Genomic DNA, 15,785 nt, shown 5'->3' with positions numbered 1-15,785 from the left:
CGGAAGTTGGGCAGGTCGCCGCTGCACCGTAGGGTTTGCGGGATGTCGCGATAGAGGCGTTTCTGTCGCGACATGGAGGTCCTGGTCACGATACGAACGGTCCTCGTTGCGATACGGAGGCTTCGCACAGCCCGTCACGGCACGGAGTCCCTGAAGCATCACCACGTGGGGAGGGGCCGCTGCCTGCTCTGTCGTGACGAGGTTTCCTGTCACGATGTGGGGACTGCTGAGGTGATGCAGGGTCCCTCTGTCGCGATATAGGTGTCCCCACGCAGTGTCCCTGCGGCTATGTGGCGTTGTCACGTGGGCTCCACGTGGCGATGAGGTGCCACTGTCGCGATATGGGGTCCCTGCTGTGATGCTGCATCCCCAATCATCCATGGGGCTGTCACGATGTCCCTATTGCAATGTGGCACCTGCTACCAGAAGGGGTCACTATCGCGACATGGCGGCCCTGCTGTTACATGGGCTCCTTGTCACGATATGGGACCACTCTCCTGAGTTGTACAAGGGATCCCTGTCATGATATGGCATCCTTAGCACTCCATGGCATCCTCACTGCACAGCACCCGTCACGACACAACCTCCCTGTCACGATATAGGGCCTTCAGGGCTGTACGGGGTCCCTGTCCTCAGTGCCCCCTCATTCCCCAGTGCTCCCATACGGGCTCGTCACAACAGGACCTGGATGTCACGACAGGACCTTCATGTCACAGTTCAATCATGTTGTGAGAGAACCTTTGTGTCACGATACTGCCTTTACGTCATGACAGGACCTTCGTGTCATGATACAAGCATTGTGTTGCGACAGGACCTTCACGTCACGATACAATCTTTATATTGCGACAGGACCTTTATGTCATGATACGGTCTTTATATGTCAAGATCACAATACCATCTTTACATTGTGACAGGACCTTCACGTCAGGATACAATCTTTATATTGCGACAGGACCTTTATGTCACGATACAGTCTCTATATGACAAGACCTTTGTGTCACAAATCCATCTTTACATCGTGACAGGACCTTCATGTCACGATACAATCTTTATACGACAAAACCTTTGTGCCACAACACCTTCTGTATGTCGCGACACACCCTCCATGTCGCGATAGGAGCGCAGGGCCCGGCCAGCAGCGGCGCCGCGGGGATTCGAACCCCGTCCCACAGGGAGTGCCACCACCGGCGCCTTTTGCTTTTTTTTGGCCGTTTCTTTGTGGCCCGAAGGAGAAAAGCAAAACCTGAGACAACGGCGTTCTCTCAGGAAAAGAAAACCTGGCCCGGGGGGGAGGAAGGGGGGATTTGGGGGGAGATTGGGGGCAATTTGGGCCCCCCCGGGCATCCTGGGGTCCCCCCCCAGGACCCGACCCCTTTTCTGCTGTGTTTTTACCCAATTTGGGGGTGTGGGGGGGCGGGCGTGAAGCCGGGGGGGCCCCACGCCCCATTGTGGGACACCGTGCGGTGACACTGTTGGTGCGGTTCGGTTTTGAGGGGGGTTGGCTTTAACTGGGGGGCGGCCGAGCTCCAATTTTGGGGCGATTTGGAGAGGTTTTGGGGAAAGGAAGAAAACGTGATCATCACCTGCTGCCTCCGCCGCGGGTCCGGCCGCGCCGCCACCTCCTGGAAGGCAATCGCGACACCCCCGCGCCCCAAAACCGCCCCCAAAAACGCCCATTTCCGCCAACGCCAAAAACCGGCCTTTCCCTACGCCGGCGTCGGGGGCTGAGCCGCCCCAAAGTTACCGAAATGTCCGTGAAACTGACCCAAAAAAGCCACCCGGCGGCATCGGGGCTCTCCGCGCGGCTCCGAGGCGATGCGTTTTTTGGGGCGCTTTGGGGAGTTTTTGGTAAAACGGCGCTTTTCGGGACCTGCGGACGCACGGGGAGAAGGCGCGCGCCCCGCTCCCACCCCGCGTAGTTTGGGGCGCTTTGGGGGTTTTTTAGTAGTTTCTATCTGGCGCCGCGCGTCCCCGGCGCAAAAACGGGCTCAGGAAGTGCGATTTTGGGTCATGCTCCTGTCCCCAGCACGAAACGGGCACGAGAAATGGCGTTTTGGGGTCAGAGCACAAAATGGGCTCAGAAAGAGGGATTTTGGGTCCAGCGCGCTTTCCCGTCGCTAAATGGGCTCAGAAAGAGGGATTTTGGGTCAGCCACACGTCCAAAATGGGCTCTGAAAGGGGGATTTGGGGTCAGTCACACATCCCCAGCGCAAAATGGGCTCAGAAAGGGGGATTTTGGGTCAGCCACGCGTCCAAAATGGGCTCAGAAAGGGGGATTTGGGGTCAGCCATGCGGCGCCAGCGTGAAGCGGGCTCAGAAATGGACGTTTTGGGGTCAGCGTGCAACGAAACGGGCGCAGAAAACATCATTTTGGGTGCGTTGTTTTGGGAGCTGCCCCAGCACAGAATGGGCTCAGAAAGCGGCTTTTTGGGGCCGGTGCAAAAAAAACAACAAAGAAAAAGGACCCAGAAAGCAGCATTTGGGGTCGGGCTCACATCCCCGGCGCACACCGAGCTAAGGAAGCGGGGTTTGGGGCCGGCGTGACCGCGCCGCGGGTACTTACTCCGCTCACTTGGATTTTTCCTGCCTCTTTTTTAAGGGGTTTTGTGCTCGTTTTGGGGTTTTTTTTTGTTTGTTTGTTTCTAATTTTTAGTCATTTTTTAGCAATGCTCCTCTTTGGGCCGATTTGGGGCCATTTTATGTCGCTGCGGCGCTGCCTCAATGGAGAGTGGGGAGGGGGGGAGAAAAAAAAACAACAAAACACAACAAACCCCCCCAGAACCCCGCACCACCACTGCCGTTTTTGGGGAGAAAAACTGAGAAACGGTCACAAACCCCCCCTCCCTCCCCTCAGTGCACAGCACTGCTGTCACCAAAAACCAACTTCTTCCACTGCAATGCCCGCTGAAGGGCACGGAGCCGTGCACTGCTGTGCAGACTGCTCATTTTGGGGGCATTTTCTGCCATTTTGGGGCACTTTCAGCCACTGTTTTTCATTTTTAAATGGGTGGAAAACAAGCAAAACTTGGGCTGATGGGGACGACCCACCCGGGGTGAAACACCACCATTCTGACACCACGGCCCCGAATCTATCCGGATCTCCAATTTGGGTGAAAAACAGCACAAATACCTATTTTCTCCCTTTCCTACACGTTTTTTGGGAGGTTTTGCTGCCGGGCTCTCTCTGCCTTTTCGTGTCGGGCGTCCACGCTGCCTCGGTTTTGGGGCAATTTCCTGCGGTTTTGGTGCTCTCACTGATCTGTGCGAAGATCCCTTGCTGCCAACACCCAGCGCCCCTTTTTTTTTTTGCCTTTTTTCCCTCAAAATCCGACGGTTCAAGGCTACACCTGCGAGACAGACCCCCTGCGTCAGCCCCCATTTGGGGTGAAAGCACTCCTTTTTGCTACATTGTCCACAATCGGCCCCTTTTCGCATCCCTCGCGTCGGAACAGGGGGGGGAGTGGGGGTGTTTTTGGGGCAATTTCGGACAGAAGCGGGGTCCCAGCGCGCCCAGCTCCTCCCGCGCGTCCCAACCTCCAAAAATGCCGGAATTCCCCCCAAAACGCGCCACCGCGCCCCTCGTGAACTGGGGAGGTTTTGGTGAATTCAGGGAGTCCGGTGCGCCATCCTTTCCACCATCGCAAACGGAGCCATCCTGGGCTTTTTGCCTCGTTTCTCCCCCCGCCTCGCTCCCTTCCCTACGTTCACAACTCACGGTTTGGGGGCATAAAGCCTAAATTTAAGCTTCCTGCTGCCTTTTACGGAGAAAAACCTGAAAACACAGAATATTAACCCCCCCCTCCCTGCCCCGCCCCCACCCGCTGCCATTTTGGGGCAGTTTGGGCTTTTTGTTACGCTGTTTTTGTTAAGCGAAGCTCCTGGCACAAGCTGCACTCCTGATTTTCCAGCTCCTTTTTGAGGACAAAAAGCGGCTTTTCACAGAATCTGTTCTTCCAAAGCTGCCGCTGCTTCCTATCACTGCATCTGCGAAAAGGGCGGAGAACACCCCAAAACACACCACCCCCCCCCAACACAACCCTGACCCCATCGAGCCACCAGCCAAAAATACACAGAAACGCCCCAAAATTTAAATTATTTAGAAAAAATTCTTACTTCTCAGAGTCCCAATTACCCAAATCTGTGGGTTTTATCCTCAAATCTCCCTGCAGAAAAGCTCCTGGCCGCTGAGATTTCCCTTTCTTGGCTCAAATCTTTAAATCCTGAGGGTCCATTTTTTCTCATTTTCTCATCGTAATTATCTTAATATGCTTTTTTTTTTTTAATTGCTCCTCCACTTTGTCGCCTGTTGCTGCCACACCTGAGGGGGGAAACACACTCGAACACCCCCCCGACCCCCACAAAAGAAAACAGCACTTTTCCCTTTTTCCACCTTTTTATCCTCCTTTCCCCACCTGCTCCGCCATCCCCCCCAGCACAACATTTTGGGGTAAGAAAACAAGGATTTGGCACTTACTCTGCGGTGCACCACCGGTACCTACAACACTGTACAGCCGGAGCGTGATGACGTTGGATTTGGGGTTGCGTTCTTATTTTTCCACATTTTTTGCTATTTTTTTTTTCCCCACCCCAAAAAAATACACATTCACCATTTCCGTCGTTTTTTATCCCAAAATCTGCCCCACCACAGGGAATTCCAGGGCGCTTTGTGGCCAAGCAGTGCCTGCAACGACAAGAGCCCCCCCCCGCCCCATTGCGGGGCCTCACCGCGCCGCTCCTTTTGGGGCCGTTTCCGCTGATTCGGTGAATTCCGCCTCCAGCCTCACCACGCTCCGGCTGCTTCGCCTCATTGCCTTCCATTCCTTCTCTCTGCTTTTCCACATCTTCTCTTCTCTGGGCCCTATTCTTCCTCTCTTCACCAAATTTCCTCTTTTCTTCCCCAATTTACACTTCCATTCGGGCTGGAACCACTCCTCGCTCCGCCGCCTCCCATTTCTTCTACGTGCTGCTTTTCTATCTTCCTCTCTTCTCTTCTCCTCTATTTTCTCTTATCCTGATTTCCCTCTTCTATTTTCTATCTTCTTTCTTTCTTTCCTATTTTCTATCTTCTTTTTTTTTCCTATTTTTCTATCTTCTTTCTTTCCTATCTTCTTTTTTTTTTTCCTATTTTCTATCTTCTTTTTTTTCCTATTTTCTTTCATTCTCCTCTCTTCTTTTTTTTTCTATTTTCTCTTGTTTTTTTTTCTATTTTTTCTATTTTTCTGTTTTCTCTCTTCTGTTTTTCTCCTTTTTTTTTCTCATTTTTCCTCTCTTCTTCCTTTTTTACTTTATTTCCCTACTGCCTTCTTTTATGTTTTTTCTATTTTCTACCTTCTCTCTTCTACTTTTTTTTTTCTATTTTCTTCTCTATTTTCTGTCTACTTTTCTTCTGTTTTCTACTGTTTTCTATTTTCTAATTGTCTTCTATTTTTCCTTTTTCTATTTTTCTTTCTTTCTATTTTCTCTATTCTTCCTCTTCTTTACTTTCTATTCTTCTCTACTTTTCTTTTTTCTCCTTTTTTCTGTTTTTTTTTTCAGTTTTCTCCTCTATTTTTTTCTATTTTCTAATCTTCTATTTTCTCTTCAATTTCTTCATTTTTTCTATTATTTTCTAATCTTCCATTTTATCTTCTATCATTTTCTATTTTCTATTTTTTCTATTTTCTGCTCTTCTCCTATTTTTTTCTATTTTCTCTTCCATTTCTACTTTATTTTTTTCTATTACTTCCTATTCTTCTCTTCTCTCGTTTTCTATTAATTCCTATTTTCCTTTTCCCCCCATTATTTTATCCTCTCTTCTCCTTTTTTTTTTTTTTCCTATTACGTTCTCCTTTTTTTTTTTTTTCCATTACTTCCTCCTCTCCTCCATTTTTGCCATCATTGCCTCTTTGTCTCCTGTTTCCATTTTCTCCTGACTTCCGCGTTCTGTCCCAGGGCCCCATGTGCAGTTTGAACCAAAAAGTCCTTTTTTCTCCTCTAAATTTCTCCTCCCTGCCTCGTCGCCGCCTCCGCTCTTCCACTCCCGGCTCCGAAATCCCAAATCTTCCTACAACGCCCTCAAAACAGCGCCGCTGGGGACCAAAACGCCTCTCCTCCTGCTGCCACGTTTTGGGTTAAGAACGCAGCTTTTTGGCTGTTGCCATGGGGTGGGCGTGGGGCCACGTCGGCGTGAAGCCGCTGCTCACCTCGCTCTGAAACTCCTTCCAACTCCGCACCGCCACCCATTTTTTCCATCTTGCTCATTTCTCCCTGTCCTCTTCGCTCTCCATTTCTCCTCCTTCCATCCATCTTCTCTCAGAGCCATCTTTCACTCCAGAACTTCACATTTTAGCTCAGCGTTCGCTTTTCTCCCCCTGCACTTCTCTTCGGCTGGCGAAAAGCCCCGCTTTCGCCCCACATCTCGCTCACCCTCCCTGCAGCTCCTCCACGCTCACGTTTTTCCACACTTCTCTCATTTTCCTCCTCTGAAAGCCCTACCTCGAGCAAAGGGGAAAGCAGAGCTATAAGAAAACAGCCCGCAGAGCTAATCGGGGCTGAAGGAAGGCGCCTAGCGCTCGCTGCACCTCTCCCAAAATTCTCAAATCTCAGAAATGTGCAGAATTCAGTGATTTTCTGCAGCTCCTCCCTGCGCCTCTCCTGCCCTGCTCCCCTGCACGCCCCGCGCCGGGGCGGAGCTTTTATAGGGCTGAGCGGCGGTGCTGCGGCTCTGCCTCCGCGGGGGGAGGAGGGGGGGAAGGGCAAAATAGTCCCCCAAACGCCCCCGAAACGTCCCAAAATGAGGGCGGCCAAAAAAAGCAAAAGAAAGAAGAAGGGAAAAGAAGGGAAAAGAAGGGAAAAGAAGGGAAAAGAAGGGAAAAGAAAAAAAATAAAAGGAAAAGCCATCTTTGTGCACCACAAAGCCTTTTTGGGGGGGATGAAGGGGGTTCCCCGAAACTCCTCACCAAGGAGCGCTGTTGAAGATGTCAGCCCTCCTTTGTTTTGCTATGGAAAAGGTTAAATTTCACCCTTTCTTTTCTTCCTTCCCCCCTCCCCCCTCCCCTCCCCCCATTTTAAACATCTCCATCCTTTCTGGCGCCATTTTCCAGCATTTTCGCTGTTGTTCTTCTTGTTTTCCATATTATTTTCCCCTGGTTTTGCCCCCACTGCATTTTGCCAACCGCCACTTCTCCGCCCCAGAAAAGGCCCCAGATCTGTGGGGGGAAAAAATCCAACGCTAATTTCAGTACCCACATTTTTTTTTTTAAACAAAGGAGAAAGCCCAAAAGTGCCTTTTTTTCCACTCGTTTCCCTCGGTGAGCTGGAAAGTGCTGAAAAGTCTGTATTTTTCCACTTCATTTCCTCTTTTCTCAGCAGTTTCCGAGCCCCCTTCGAACCCCACCAACCCACCCCTCCCCCCTCACCCGATTTTTCACAAAATGCACCCAAATATCCCCATTTCAGCCCGTTCTGCAGCCGTGCTGAGTCATGCTGCAGCCACACGGGGCCCTTTAAAGGGAAAACCGAACCCCATTTTGCTGCATTTTGTGGCATTTCCGCTCCAGGTAGCAACACCCTAAGATTACGGACGCCCCAAAAACGCAGCAGACCTCTCATTAGCACCAATTAGCGTAATTAACGCTCTGATGACACGAGCGGCACCGGGGAGTTTTTCCATGGCATTTTCAAGGCGTTTCCTGCAAAACCAGAGAGAAATGGGCTGCTGTTAGTCGGCTGCTATTGTTCGGACACATCATTTTGTGAGAAAAACCCCAATTTCCCCCCCCTTTTTTTTTGTCCTCCCATCGCCCCCAAGTCCTGGGCTGAGATTAACCCCATGGCTGCAGCCATGACTTGCACATTCCAGCTCATACGCCCTAAAAACCCGAATTAAACAGCAAAAAAACACCAATTATTCTGCCTTTAACATCACTGTTTAATGACTCGCTATGAGAATTCATGTTTTTTAGCACAGAAACAGCCCCCAAAAGACACTTTTTCTTCAGAAATTGCCCCTGGGAGCCATCTTAGGGCCTTCTGCACCTGGGAAGCCTCCGGCACAAAGGAAAAACATCATTTTTTTCACCAAAACATTGGGTTTTTTTTCCCCCTAAACGTTGCTTTTGGTCACTGAACCGAGGGGCAGAGATCCCCCTGGGATGGAAATGCCCTTTTTGTGCGTGGTTATTTTGGTGTTTTTTGGTCTCTGAATTCCTCCCCCCTCCCGGCCACCATTTTGTTCCTCACTCGCAGCTCCGCTCCCACTTTTGGGCCAATTTAACCCTTTTTGGGGGCTCTGAAGATGCCCATTTCCACGCAGAATCCCCGCACACAACATTCACATGAAGAAAATCGCACTTTTATTGCTCTTTTTTCACCCCAACCTCCCCGAACACCCCACACCTGTGTGCAGCGGATACCCCCTCACCCCCCTCGGGGAAAAAGGGCCGTTTTTCCAACTTTGCACCCCAAAATCACTTCAGAAAGCGCGCGTCCAGGGGGATCCCCCACCTCCCCCTCCCCCAATACCCTCCACTCCATACCCCCCTCCCCCCCAAGCTAAACCTTTCATTCGCATTAACCTTTATTCCCCTCCCCCCACCCTTCCATTTAAAGGCAAAAAATGCGGATTCCGAGGGCGGTCCCTCTGCGGCGGAGCGATCCGCGGTGATGCGGTCGGGTCCGGTTCGGACCGGTGCCGGGTGGCGCAGTGCCGCTCTGCGCATGCGCGCCCCACCCCCGCCGGGCCGCAGAGCCCCTCTACGCATGCGCAGCAGCGCCCCCCCCGCCGCAGCGGTCCTCCACGCATGCGCAGCAGCGCCCCCAACCCCCCCCCCCCCCCCCCCCTGCGGAGGCGGCAACGACCGACAGTGCCCCCCTCTCCCGGTGCCCTTTTTTTGGGTTAAAACCTCTAAAATTCCCCTCTCGCCTTCCCCTCGCCATCGAGAAGCTCCTCTGTTAGTGAAAGCAACGCTCGAAATCCCTTCCTCCCTTCTGTTTTACCTCAGAACAAAATGGCCCCTTTTCCCTCAGGAATTTGGCTAAAAAAGCAGCCGAAAAAGCGGCAGCTCTCCTTCCCTCCGTACCGAGGAGCGGTTCAATACTGAAAACATCCCTCAACGTCCCTTCTTCTGCCGTGTTTTACCCCAAAAAAGCGGCCCCTGGGGCCCATGGCTGCTCCCCGAAGGAGCTCGGGGAAAAAATAAAAAAAAAATAATAAAAAATAAATAAATTTTCACCTTTTTCCCTCTTCATATCGAAAGGCTCCCAAATCGTTAAAAACAATTCTCAAAAAAACCTTTTTCTGTGATGTTTTACCTCAGAAAACGGCCCCCTTTGTACCCCAGCTCCAAGCGTGACCGCCCCCCCGATCCCCTCACCATTTTTGAGGTAAAACCTCAGAAAAGAACAAAAACAAAACCCTCCCTTCATTCTTTGTTATCGCGGGGCTGCTCAATCCATACAAATATTAACAAAAAAACCATTTTCCTGACACATTTTACCTCACAAATCCCCCCCCCCCCATCTCAGTTTCCCTCAAGATTTTTGCCCTAAAACCTCACAAATATCCCCAAAATCAGCACCCCGCCCCCCAACGGTGCCCTTCAGCTACAAAAATATCCGTTTTACGAAAATTCAATGCGCCAAAACCACCATTTCTCACAGAGCCGCCTCCGTTCTGCGGCATTTTCCTGACGAACCGCTGCCAAGCACACAAAATATGTCCCCCCCCACCCCCAAATAAATACAATATTTAATGTTTTTGGACAAAATGCGTGCAGGTTTTGCTCGTAAAAGTGCTCAACTTCCAACCTTTGGGTGATTTAAGTGTCCACAATTGTAATTACCGAACACCGATAATGCTGTGCCCACCGCAGAAACCCGATTTTTGGCTTAGAAAAGGAAAAAAAAAAAAGAAAAAAAGAAAACCAACCTATTTCGCAATGGGGACGTTTTGCCACAGTGGGGAAAAAAAAAATAAATAAATACTGTAGAAAAAGTGGTTTTAAAGACGAACTCCCGGTGATGGGGGAAAAAAAATGGGGCCCAAGGAAGGAACGCAGCACTCTCCGCCTCGCCGCCGCCATTTTGTGCGGTGGCCCCAAGATGGCCGCCGTCACGTGGTGCTGCCGCCATTTTGTGACGAGCGGCCCTAAAATGGCCCCAATCGGCCCCAAAATGCCCCAAATTCGCTGCAAGCCGCCCCAAAATAGGCTGAAGCCACCTCAGTCCGCACCAAAGCACCGCGGATCCGCTCTCAACAGCTTCCAGATTGCCCAAGGCTGACCCCAAATGGCCCCAACGTTGCCAAAAAAAACCCACAAAGTGCCCCGCGCCACAGAGACCGTCCCCAAATAGCCCCAAAAAGACCCAAACCGAACCAAAATAGCACCGAACCGCCCCAAAAGAACACCAAACCGCCCCCAAATAGCCCTAAACTCCCACAAACAACCCGGAAATCGCCCCAAACTGCCCCAAATTAACCTCAAACTGCCCCAAAGTAACCCTAAAATATCCCCCAACCCCCTTTAATATCCCAAACTGCCCCCAGATAACCCCAAAACAACCCCAAACTGCCCCCAAATAACCCTTAACTCCCACAAAACAGCCCCAAAATAGCACCAAAACAGCCCCAAAGTGCCCCAAAATAGCCCCAAATGCCCCCCAAATAGCCCCAAAGTGCCCCAAAATAGCCCCAAATGCACCCCAAATAGCCCCCCAAAATAACCCCAAATAACCCCCCAAAATAACCCCAAATTAGCCCCAACGTGGGGGAGTGTGACACTGGGGCGGTACTCCGGTGCTCACTGGTGTCGTTTTGGGGTGAAAAAGGAACAAATTTGGGCTCGTGGGGGGGAGTGTGGGGTGCAATCCTTACCGGGGCTCCCAGTGCCTCCCCAGTCCATACCGGGGGGCTCCCAGCCCTTACTGGGGGGGGGGGGAGGTGGGGGGGGCAGTGCATGGGAGGGGCTCCCAGCCCTCAGTGGGGCTCTCCCGTTCTATCCTGGGGGGCTCCCGGTGCCCCCCCCGCGGCCTCATCCTCACTGCCCCCCCGGACCCCCATGCGCCCAAAGAACGACGCTGAGCGCCGGGGGGGCTTCACCCGTCGCAGCTCCGCACCTGGGGGGGGGAGGGGGGGGAAGAGGTCACAGAGGGGGTCACGGGGGGTCGCTCACCCCCTTCAGTACCCCCCATCAATGCCCCCCCCCCCCCCCTTCCAGTGCCCACCATCCTCCACGTAATCGATGGTGGCCAAGCGCTGGGGGCGGGGGCGGCGCTGGGGGGGGCTCAGGGGGGGCTCAGTGCCCCCCAGGGCAATGCAGCACTCGATGAGGGCGCTCATCAGCTCCGCCTGTGGGGGATGCACAGACCCACAGTGACCCACAAGGACCCATAGAGACCCACAGTGACCCACAGGGACCCCTAACTTCTCCCAGCTGACCCACAGGGACCCCCAAGTGACCCACGGGGACCCATAGGAACTCACAGGGACCCCCAAGTGACCCATGGGGACTCATAGCAACCCACAGGGACCCCCAAGTGACCCATGGGGACCCACTGCAACCCACAGGGACCCCCAAGTGACCCATGGGGACCCACTGCAACCCACAGGGACCCCCAAGTGACCCATGGGGACCCACTGCAACCCACAGGGACCCCCAAGTGACCCATGGGGACTCATAGCAACCCACAGGGACCCCCAAGTGACCCATGGGGACCCATAGCAACCCACAGGGACCCATAAATGACCCCCAGAGACCCCCCCAGGTGACTCCCAACCGCCCCATAGGACAGAACCAAGTCCCCCAGCGCCCCACAGGGGAATGCTGGGAACCCCCCCAGTGCCCCCCCAAAGTACTCAGGACAGAACCGAGCCCCCCAAGTGCCCCCCAAGGGGTGAGCTGCGACCTTCCCACCCCCCCCCCCCCCAGGGCAGACCCCGAGCCCCCCCAGGAGCCCCCGCAGCAGGCAGACCTGTGGGGACAGCACCCTGAGCAGTCGGTTCACGCGGGCGCCTTCCTGTTCGCCATCAAACTCCAACCACAGCTGGGGGGGCTCCGCCGCGTCCGCGCCCCCCAACCCCTCGGCTGCGTCCCCGTCCTGCCCCACGGCTCCCACCAGCTCCCAGCTCAGCTCAGGGTAGGACAGTGTCAGCAGCACGTGCTGGGGGGGTTTCAGACCCACGGCTGCCTCCAGCATCCACAGACCACCCCACAGGACCCCCTCCCCCCCCCACTGCCCCACTCCTGCCCCACAAATGACCCCCCCCCCCCCTTCAGCCCCACAGAATAACACCCATGGGCCCCATAGCTCCCCCCATCCTCAACCTCGTCCCACAGCCCCAATCCTGCCCCACAGATTCCCCCCCACAAGCCTTATATGCAGCCCCATAGCCTCCCCATCCCTGCCCACGCCTTAGAGACCCACCCCACGGCACTGACTGCCCCACAGCCCCCCCAACCTGCCCCACAGGAGCTCGTAACCCACCCCACGGCCCCCCCAGCTGCCCCACAGCTCCCCACACCTTCTCCCGGGCGTCGATGATGGTGACCCCCTCCAGCCCCACGGCCACGTTGACGGGGCGCAGCCCCCCCCGGCCCAGCAGCCCCCCGGGGGGGCGGTCGATGGCCCCTGGGAAAAAAGCACACCTGGGGGGGTGGGGGGGGGATGTGAGGGGTCGTGGGGGCATAAAGGGACAGTGGGGGGGGGACAGCAAAAGACACAGCGCCCACCCGTAGCCGTGCAGGCGGTGGCAGCCCTGCAGGAAGCTCCGCAGCAGCTCCGCGGGGGGGGTCTCAGGTCCGGGGGTGCGGCTGAAGGCGTTGAGCAGTTCCTCGGGGGGGGGTCCGGGGGGGCGGCGCCGTAGGGACCCCCAGAACCGTCCCCGGGGGGTGGGGGGCAGCAGTTCCTCCAGCGCCGGCCTGGGGGGAGAGGGCACAAATTGGAGGGTCCCAGGGATATTGGGGGGGGGGGGGGGGGGGGGGATATGGGAGGGGGGTGTTGATGGATTTGGGGGTTTTGATGGATCTGGGGGGGTCTCGGGGTTGAGGGGGGCTGTGGGTGGTACGGGGGGGTCCCCGTGGGGGTGCTCACCGCAGGCTCTCGGCCGAGTGCTGCCCGGGCTGAAAGGGGCCGAAGTGCAGACGGCACTGCAGCCCCCCCAACTCCACAGCCTCCTGGGGGGGCAGCGGCCAACGACCCCCCCGCAGGTGGCCCCGCGCCTCCGCCACCAACAGGCGCAGCACCGCCTCGTCCTGCAGCTGGGGGGGCCACGGGGGGGGGGGGGGGAGGGGGAGGTGATGAACACAGAGGGGGTCACCAAGGGGGGGGGGGGTCCCGCAGGGGGTCCCCACGTGGTGCCCCCCCCCACCTCCAGCTCCTTGTGCTTCGGGAAGAAGACGTTGCGGCGCAGGTGCAGGCACGGCTCATCTGGGGGGGGGAACAACGTGAGCCCCCCCAGACCCAAAGAGGGGATCCCAAAATGTACGTCCGCCCCCCCCACCCAAGGAACCAGACCCCATGGGGTGTGCCCCACAGCCAGCCCCCCCCCCCGCACCCCCCAAGCCTTACCCCTGGCCACAGCTCCGGGGGGGGCATCGCTGAGGCGCAGCACCAGCTCTGCCCACTGCCGCCGCAGGCGGAACGGCTGCTGCCGCGGCTTCAGCTGCACCTCTGGGGGGGCACCGCGCTGCCGGGGGGGTCGGCACCCCCAAATCCTGGGGGTCCCGGCCCCAAAATACCCCCCAATCCCCCCCCCCCTCAGAACCCAGGATCCCGGAACCCAAAGCCGCAGACCCCAAAGCCCCCCCAGCACCAAACCTGGGCGTTCTGACCCCACTGACCCCAAACCCAAACCCTGGGGGCCCCAGGGCCCAAACCCAAACCCACCCGACCCAAACCCCAGGGATTCTGACCCCAGACCCCAAACCCTGTCCCCAGTATTCACCCAGCAGCCCCGACACCGGCCATAGGGCCACAGCAGCACAGCCCATTCCCAACCCCAACCCCACCCCCCAGTGCTGACCCCAAACCCCATTTCCAACCCCACGTCCCCCACTGATGCCCCCAACCCCCCATTTCCAACCCCACATCCCCCACTGATGCCCCCAAACCCCAATTTCCAACCCCAGCCCCCAATTTCTGACCCCACAACCCCCAATGCTGACCCAACTCCTCCAGTTCTGACCCCAACCCACCCCAGTGATGACCCCAGCCCCCCATTTCCAACCCCAAACCCCCATTTCTAACCCCAAACCTCCATTTCCAACCCCAAACCCACTTTTCCAAACCCCACATCCCCCATCACTGATATCAAACCCCCATTTCCAACCCCAAACCCCCATTTCCAAACCCCACATCCCCCATCACTGACCTCAAACCCCCATTTCCAACCCCAAGCCCCCATTTCCAGCCCCAAACCTCCATTTCCAAACCCCACATCCCCCGTTGCTGACCCCAAACCCCCATTTCCAACCCCAAACCCCCATCTCCAGCCCCAAACTCCCCGTTCCCGTCCCCCCCCACCCCCCCCGCAGCCCCCCACTCACCCAGCAGCCCCGACACCAGCCATAGGGCCATGGCGGCGCAGCCCTCGGGGCCCAGCCCGGCCGTGTCCCACAGGCAGCGCAGCAATACGGCCGCCGTCAGCCCCAGCACCGGGGGGGGCAGCGCCAGCGGCACCGCGGAGCCGTCGGGCAGGAACACACGGACCGCTGCTGGAGGGACCCCCGCAACAGGACCCCGGTCAGTGCGACCCCCAGGGAACGGGACCCCCAGGTAATGGGGTCTCCAGTTACTGGGGCCCTTGGTTAATGGGACCCCCAGGTAGTGGTGTCTCCAGTTACTCGGGTCCTCGGTTAATGGGACCCCCAGGTAGGGGGATCTCAGTTACTGGGGTCATTGGTTAATGGGACCTCTAGGGACCGGGACCCCCAGGTAGTGGGGTCTCCAGTTAATGGGGTCCTTGGTTAATGGGACCCCTAGGGACCAGGACCCCCAGGTAATGGGATCTCAGTTACTGGGGTCATTGGTTAATGGGACCCCCAGGGAACGGGACCCCCAGGTAGTGGGGTCTCAGTTACTGGGGTCCTTGGTTAATGGGACTTCTAGGGACTGGGACACCCAGATAAAGGGATCTCCAGTTACTGGGGCCCTTGGTTAATGGGACCCCCAGGTAGTGGGATCTCAGTTACTGGGGACCTTGGTTAATGGGACCCCCAAGTACCAGGACTGCCAGGTAGTGGGGTCTCCAGTTACTGGGGTCCTTGGTGAATGGGACCCCCAAGTATTGGGATGTGTTACTGGGGTCCTTGGTTAATGGGACCCCCATGTATTGGGACCCCTGATGAACAAGACCCCCAGCTCCTGGGAGCTCCAGTGAATGGGACCCCTGGCTAATGGGACCCGCAGTCAATGGGATGTGTGGTTAACGGGACCCCTGCTTACGGGGACCCTCCATTTCTGACGCGTCGCTCATTGGGCCCCTCATTAATGGCACCCCGGTTTTTGGGGTCCTCAGGAACCGGGACCCCCAATCATTGGGGCCCTCATTAAGGGGAGCCCCGGGACACCGCGTTACCGGAACACCCCATCACCGCCCGCCCCACCGCATTCTCTAGCCCCGCCCCTCTCCCGGTGCCCCTCCCTCACCGACAGCCCCGGAGGCCGCCGCTTCCGGTTCTGGTTCCGGTTCCGGTTCCATCCCCGGGGCGCGCTCGGCCCAAACGCGACCGAAACGAGAACGGAGGGAGAGGGAGTCGCGCCGCGTGACGTCACAGCGCCGCGTCACGTGGGGAGGGAGGGATCGGGGC

The 15,785-nt window shown here is 56.2% G+C and overlaps 2 protein-coding genes across 5 annotated transcripts; one reads left to right on the top strand and one right to left on the bottom strand.

Annotated features, from left to right (window-relative positions):
• Window positions 1-2,645: 2,645 nt before the first annotated feature.
• On the bottom strand, window positions 2,646-15,748 carry FRMD8 (FERM domain containing 8). Of its 4 annotated transcripts, none has more exons than XM_046905094.1 (11): window positions 15,625-15,748; window positions 14,523-14,690; window positions 13,546-13,647; window positions 13,346-13,404; window positions 13,069-13,235; window positions 12,708-12,896; window positions 12,500-12,623; window positions 11,950-12,138; window positions 11,203-11,326; window positions 8,977-11,094; window positions 2,646-7,670 (listed from the first exon to the last, which is right to left on the bottom strand). In XM_046905094.1, the coding sequence occupies exons 1-10, from the start codon at window positions 15,674-15,676 to the stop codon at window positions 10,955-10,957; spliced, it is 1,314 nt and encodes a 437-aa protein (XP_046761050.1). In that variant the 5' UTR covers window positions 15,677-15,748; the 3' UTR covers window positions 2,646-7,670; window positions 8,977-10,954. The 4 variants fall into 4 exon arrangements, with proteins under 4 accessions (XP_046761050.1, XP_046761051.1, XP_040511079.1 ...); XM_046905095.1 differs by having other exon boundaries at window positions 10,853-11,094; XM_040655145.2 differs by having other exon boundaries at window positions 14,523-14,687.
• On the top strand, window positions 2,702-6,491 carry LOC112530942 (NADH-ubiquinone oxidoreductase chain 5). Its single transcript, XM_025145628.3, has one exon. The coding sequence runs from the start codon at window positions 4,522-4,524 to the stop codon at window positions 5,563-5,565; it is 1,044 nt and encodes a 347-aa protein (XP_025001396.1). The 5' UTR covers window positions 2,702-4,521; the 3' UTR covers window positions 5,566-6,491.
• Window positions 15,749-15,785: the final 37 nt, after the last annotated feature.

The sequence above is a fragment of the Gallus gallus genome, chromosome 39 (assembly GCF_016699485.2).
Source record: "Gallus gallus isolate bGalGal1 chromosome 39, bGalGal1.mat.broiler.GRCg7b, whole genome shotgun sequence".
NCBI classification, from domain to species: Eukaryota; Metazoa; Chordata; class Aves; order Galliformes; family Phasianidae; genus Gallus; species Gallus gallus.
Note: the sequence above shows the minus strand (reverse complement) of the source record. Positions and strands in the feature narration are given on the sequence as shown.

Excerpts from the sequence above, each read along its gene's own strand:
- FRMD8 (XM_046905094.1), bottom strand. The coding sequence starts at position 15,676 with ATGGAACCGGAACCGGAACCAGAACCGGAAGCGGCGGCCTCCGGGGCT. Across the intron at positions 13,405-13,545 it reads CCCCGGAGCTGTGGCCAGGG|ATGAGCCGTGCCTGCACCTG; the intron begins GTAAGGCTTGGG and ends TCCCCCCCCCAG. Across the intron at positions 12,624-12,707 it reads CACCGCCTGCACGGCTACGG|GTGTGCTTTTTTCCCAGGGG; the intron begins GTGGGCGCTGTG and ends CCACCCCCCCAG.
- LOC112530942 (XM_025145628.3), top strand. The coding sequence starts at position 4,522 with ATGACGTTGGATTTGGGGTTGCGTTCTTATTTTTCCACATTTTTTGCT.